Consider the following 6736-nt stretch of genomic DNA (forward strand, 5'->3'; position numbering starts at 1 on the left):
GCCACTCTCTTCTCCGCTGAGGGTATAACCGACCACTTTGTTGCCTCACATCTTGTCTAGGACATGAGAGCCACACTAGACGGTGCTGATCTTCTTCAAGACATACAGGACATCAGCACCTAGGTAGTAGTCACCCTATAGACCCCGTTAGCCAATATCTGTATCCTCGCCTGAGCTGTATCATTGGTACTATGGGATTGTGTTCTATTACTCCTTATTGTGTTAGCAGAGGAGAAACTTGATGACTATAGTGATCTTCATGTGAGTTTTGTAAGGACAAATTGTGAGATTATTGTGGCCTTAATTTTTCTTCTAGAACGAGTGATTGTAATGACGGCCATTAACTATGTTTTGCCTGTGCCAGGAGTACCGACAATCGAGAGGAGTCTATATGGGACGTGGCCTAGGAACTGGCTGATCTGTGGCTGGATATCGACAGGAAGTGTCTTCTTAAAGTACTACCTCTCCTTTTTACTAAAATTAGAATAGAGGTTGACCTCTAAGTTTAGGTTGGGTATGTATTGATATAAAAAACCCTTTATAAGTAAGTACTTAAATAGGTTAGATTGCTACCCTGGACAAGCTTGAACTTAGCTCCTATAGTAATAAGTTTAAATAGGTTAGTTAAGACTTTTTGGCTATTGTAGAGCTTGTTGTTGATGTAGTCGCCCGGGGCTTTGGTCGACATGCGCAATGCTGGTTATGGTGCCCAGGCCCAGGCCAACATCCACCCGGATGATTTTCACAACGATGCGGAGGCATCACCGAAGCAGCCCGTCAGCCGCCAAATCCCCCAGGACTCGTTCAAAAAAGAGCACATCCTGCAAAGTCTGAAGGAGAGGAGTCTGGGTGGTCTGGTCCGGGAGCTCATGCTTCAGATGCTGTGGAGGTCGTCTGCTGTCTTCAGCACCACCCATGTTGGCGCGGGCCAACTGGTCAAGAAGTTCACCAAGGTTGCCAATGAGTACATCCTGGATGAGGCAGCTGCGGCCACCATCCCAGAGGCTGCACAGATCTGGCGCAATGACCGTCCATTAATACTTGGAGGGGACCCCTTCCAGCTGTTGCCTGCTACCCTGTCCGCCGGGACCAAGTACCAAGGTACTGACCATACCATCAACCCTCTTGCCCCTCAGCACAAGCTCTCTCTGCTTCGGTTGGCAATGCTGAACGGTTGGCCCTGCCTTGTCTTGAGGTACCAGCGCCGCATGGTCCTCGGTTTGTTCGATCTGTCGGCATGTCTTCTACTCTACCTGGGGCCTTAGCTTTGGCGTTGGCTGTGTCCTGGAACACCATCCGGCTGCCAGGCGCTGTGAAGATTGGGTCGTGCGGAAGCTTGATGTACGTGCAAGCCCCAACGGCCGGGTTCTGCCGGTGTTTGTCCATGTTCGGAACTCTGAGGTGAGGTTTGCGGACATCTCTCGATCACGCTCAAACCCCAGGATGTTGCAAGTCCTGATTCGAGTCCTCAACCGCCTGATTCAAGGCGCCCGCCTTGATCCCAATCAAATCGCAATTATCACGCCATACACGGCGCAGGAGAACGCAATCCTGCAAGCTGTGGGCCACCGACTCATCTCTGTATCGGACAACCCCAAGAAGATGCTACTCACCACCGCAGACCGTTCCCAAGGCAACGAGCGAGATGTAGTCATTTTCCTGCTTGTCAACACGCGACAGAGCGATTCTGGGCTTCTGTGGGATGAGAACAGGATGAATGTCATCAGCACTAGAGCAAGGGACTTCATGATCGTCATTGGAGACATTGGAGTCGATCAGAAAACGCCTTCGGCCAATGTCAAGTTGGCCAGTGGAAGAGTTTCGGGCGAGAACAAGTTGCCTCAGTGGCTCCGGTTCTTCCAGGACCATGGGCGCGTGGCCAACATGTCTGGGTCTCAGAAGGTATATTGGCTTGGGGCGGATCCTGCAGACTTTGCTCCAAAGAGGTTTATGAATGCCGTGGATAATTTCTTAAAGTACTGCCTCTCCTTTTTACTGAGAGATCGGATATTCACACCCACCAAGATAGAGGGTACACCCAAGCCTCAAGGGACAACCTCTCATAGGATAACCTCTTATAGAACAACCTCTTATAGAACAACCTCCTATAGGACAACCTCCTATAGGATAACCTTCTATAGGATAACCTTTTATAAAATAACCTTCTATAAAATAACCTCTTATAGAATAACCTTCTATAAAATAACCTTCTATAAAATAACCTTTTATAAAATAACTTTTTATAAAATAACTTTTTATAAAATAACTTTTTTTTAAAATAAAGTTTTATAAAATAAATTTATAAAATAATTATTTATAACTTTAATATTAAAATTTAATATTTTAAATATTAAGTTTTAATATAAATATACTTTTATTTTAATAAATATAAATATTTAATCTTTTATAAAAATTAAAATAAAAGTTAACTTTTAAATTTAAATTAAATATATATTAATATAAAAACCTTTTATAAATAAATATATTATAATAAAATATAAAAATATAAGTTTTTAAAAAATACTTTTAAAAATTATTATATATAAATAATTAATAAAAACTTTTAACTTTAAAATTAAAAATTTAAATATTTTTTTTTATAAAATAAATTAATTAAAATTAATATCTTTATTTTATTTTAAATAATAAATAGTTATAAAAATTTAAATTAAAGATTTTATTTAAACTTTTAATTAAATAAAAATAAATTAAATATTAAAATTAAAATTATATTATATTAAATAATTAATATATAAATAAATACTTTTAATAAATAATAAACTTTTAATTAAATTACTTAAAGTTAATTAATTAATAATATAATTTTATATTATATATTATTATATAATTAAATTAATTAAAAATTAAAAAGTTAAACTTTAATTTAATAACTTTATATTTTAAATTAATTAATTAATTAATTAATAATTAAAAATTATTAAATAAAAATATAAAAATTAATTTTAAACTTATATTTAATATATTATAAAATTATAAATTATTTATATTTTTAATTTTATTATTAAATTAAAAGTAAATAATTATAATTTTAAAAATGAAATATAATATATCTTTTAAAGATTAATTTAATTAAATTTATTATATAAAACTTTTATAATAACTTTATAATTTATTATATTTATAATATTATTTATTATTAAAAGATACCTTTTATATTAATATATTAAACTATATTTAATTAATTTAAATTAATATTATTAACTTTAATATAAATTAATTTATTAAAAGTTAAAGTTATTATAAATTATAAACTATTAAATATAATATTAATAAATATTATATAATTATATTATAATTATATATAAAAATTAAATAAGTTATAAATTTAATTTTATTTTTATAATATATCTTTTTATTTTTATATTTAATATATAAAATATTAAAAGAGATATATAATAAAGTATAAAAATATAAATTTTTAAAAAATATTTTAAAAGTTATTATATATATAAATAATTAATAAAAACTTTAATTTTAAAAGTTAAAAATTTAAATAACTTTTCTTTTTCTTTTCTTTTTTTTACTTTTTATTTATAAATAAACTAACTTAATTAAAGTTAATATCTTTACTCTTTTTATTATAAAAGTAATTATAAAAGATAATTATAAGTAGTTATAAAAGTAGTTATAAAAATAATTATAAAAATAGTTATAAAAGGTAATTATAAAAGATAATTATAAAGTAATTATAAAAGATAATTATAAAAAATAATTATAAAAGATAGTTATAAAGTAAAATATAAAGTAGAAAATAAAGTAGAAAATAAAAGTAAAAATAAAGTTTTAAAGAATAAAAATATAATTTAAAAATATAAAAAACTTTAAAATTACTTTAAAAACATTTCTTTTAATTTTTTAATATTTAAATAATAAAGTAATTTTAAACTTTTAAATTTTATTAAATCTTTTATATAACTTTTATATTTTAATTTTTAATCTTTATAAAAATTATTTTATAATAAATATGATTTTATAATATATATAATATTTATTAATATTTATAATATTTATAAATCTTTCTTATTTATTAATATAATATAAATAGAAAAACTTATTATAATAAAATTATATAAAGTATATTAATATTAAATAATTTTAATTATAAAATATTCTTTAAATATATTTTTATAAAATATTTTAAATTATAATTAATATAACTTTTAAAATATAAATAAACTATACTTTAAATTAAATTTAACTTTTATTAATACTTTTATTAATATATAGCTTTATTAACTATATATTTAATACTTAAAGTACCTTTTTTTAAAGCGCTCTTAGTTTTTAAAAATTTAATCTATTACTACTACTTATTTACTTATATTAACACTATAAAACTTTATATAAAGTGAAGCCCTTCTAATAACTTTAACTAAATATATATATTTTAAATAGTAGTGTTATTTTTAGAAATATTTTTATAGCAGTCTAACTTACTTTCCTAGTTATAAAATAAGAGATTATAAGGTAAAGATATATTATAAGTTAGTAAAGATAGAATAACCATTGATTTTAGATATGATGAGCATCTACTACTGTATGAAGGCGCCACATATGTTTTATATATACGGGGATTAGAAACGAAACCACTCTGGATATGAGTTTTAGGGTTGACCGTTTTTCATTTTTTTCTTGAAGAAAAGGAGGTGGGATGCTTTCAACCAGGGCTTGGCTTTGTGTAGACTTTCATCCCAAATTTTCGCGTTGCTCTGCTGCGTTCCTACTTCGCAGCTCCAATTGTTGCAACTGGGCTTATTTTGGGCCCCTTGCCACTACGTTTCCATCTTCGAGCTCTAGCCGTCGGACCTGGGCTTTTTTCCCTTTTTAAACTTCGTCCCCATCCAAGCCTCTTTCCATCTTCAAGTTCCAGTTTTCGCTACTAGGCTTGCCCTTACCTTCCTGCTCCTCCACCACGAAGGCGGCCTCTTCTGACAACCCATCAACGAAGGTAAGTCCCTATCTCTTAAACTTTCAACAACTGCATCTACTCACGCAAGAACTTCAAGTTTAGCTCTCGGTCAGGAAGGCTTCTCTTCTTCTGGAGAGGGCAAACACAACTTATCTCAAAGGTAAGCCCAATCTTCCATACTCATCAGTTGCCACCGATTATCTCATTCTCACACAACTTCAGCTCTTCACACACGAGACTCTACCTTCTCAAACCTGCCTCCCACTTCGAACCACGCTCTCAAAGGTAAGCCTAATCTCACAAATTGTCGCCGTTCACCTCCTTCTCACACAACTTCGATTCACCTCGCACAAGTTCAGCTTCTCTCACGCAAGCTGGCACATCATCTACCCTTTTTCTCCCACTTGAAAGCTCGTTCTCCTTTGCAGGCCCATCATTGAGATTGTCACATAGTCCCCTATCTTCACACGAATGTAGCAACTGATTTTGAAGCCAAGCCTTACTTTTCCAAGAGTGGGCACATCACCACATTTCAAAAGGTGAGCACGTTATTCATCTGTCGCTGACTGTCCTTTTCTAACCCCATCGCAAACAGATGTCTAACGGGCAGATGGAGGATGCTCTTCCGGTCGGCCAGGTCGCCCTTGGCGGCTACGCCAAGGCAGCCCAGGACCCAGATCACGCGCCTGGAATTGCCCTTACTACCATACAGGCGGCCAGCATGAGGGTCATTCTTGCACCAGGAGGCACAATTCAACAGAGAGATGTTCTCACTAAGGGCGCGTTGGCCTCCATCATCACAGTCCTCTCTCAGGTCAAGAGCAAGCTCTTACCTGGTGAAGCAGTCACTCGTGAGGATCGCGAGAAGTGGCTCAACATGATCTACGACAACGGTTGGCAGCCTGGTCAGTTCATCAAAACCCCGCATGAGATTTCAACCACCGCATCGCACAAGAGCAGGGCCTTCGTGATGGGTACCTTGGCAGAGTCCCTGCAGGAATCTCCCAAGCCCAAAGGCGGTCGCAAATCGGGCCGCAACCAGGCAAACAAATCGATTGCGAAGCAAACTGCGCCACGGTCGCAGGATCCAATGCGTCGTGTCGGAGCCCCCATCTGGCTGCTCACAGAGCACAGGCAGACTGGTATTATCAACTTCTCGTTCAGAGACGCAAAATCCAGGATCATGAGCGCAAACTTAAAGGCCAATCTCGCGGATGGCATGAGCCTCAAGGAGGTGTATTTCCATGCCATGCGTAAGAACGACGAGTTCTTCGTAAAGACTTGTCATGCTTTCAACATGGAGCAGGCCCTTTACATTTGTCGTAACCGACTTACCTTCTGGAGCAACCCAGGATTCACCATTGGGACTCATCCACCGACTGAGAACGCCAAACTCGCACTCGTGGATCTCAACCTCTGTCGATACAGCGTAAGTTCTGCCTTCCTCTGGTTCACCATGCTTGCTAATACTAATACTGTATCCTATAGAACCACATTGAGGGAGCTCCGCGTGGGGCCGTCGCCGACCCCAAGGCGACACCTCCGCCCAAGCTCTTTCAATGAGCACCGAAGAGAATTGCGTGGTGCACAGCACCACCAACTCCAACCATATTACTCTCCGACAGCAGCATGAGCATGAAACATAGCTACACTTTCACATGGCATGTCATAACATCGCATGGCATGACATGACATCGCACTGCAATGGTGATAATGGTTCGGTTGGCTTTTATGGGAATCAGGCAAACGTGCATTTTTATTTTCAAAGTTTCGCGTGTGGATTGGGAATGAGAGTTGGCATGTGGA

The 6736-nt window shown here is 34.9% G+C and overlaps 2 protein-coding genes across 2 annotated transcripts; both read left to right on the forward strand.

The window, feature by feature from the left end:
- Positions 1–686: 686 nt before the first annotated feature.
- KVR01_000591 (uncharacterized protein) lies at positions 687–1954 on the forward strand (the record flags this gene model as incomplete). Its single annotated transcript, XM_044788437.1, has 3 exons — positions 687–1231; positions 1266–1902; positions 1931–1954. 3 exons carry the CDS (start codon positions 687–689, stop codon positions 1952–1954), a joined length of 1206 nt encoding a protein of 401 aa, XP_044650540.1.
- Positions 1955–5651: 3697 nt separating this feature from the next.
- KVR01_000300 (uncharacterized protein) lies at positions 5652–6493 on the forward strand (the record flags this gene model as incomplete). Its single annotated transcript, XM_044788970.1, has 4 exons — positions 5652–5696; positions 5787–5917; positions 6275–6359; positions 6419–6493. The coding sequence occupies 4 exons, from the start codon at positions 5652–5654 to the stop codon at positions 6491–6493; spliced, it is 336 nt and encodes a 111-aa protein (XP_044650249.1).
- Positions 6494–6736: the final 243 nt, after the last annotated feature.

The sequence above is a fragment of the Diaporthe batatas genome (genome assembly GCF_019321695.1).
Source record: "Diaporthe batatas strain CRI 302-4 chromosome Unknown Contig00001, whole genome shotgun sequence".
NCBI classification, from domain to species: Eukaryota; Fungi; Ascomycota; class Sordariomycetes; order Diaporthales; family Diaporthaceae; genus Diaporthe; species Diaporthe batatas.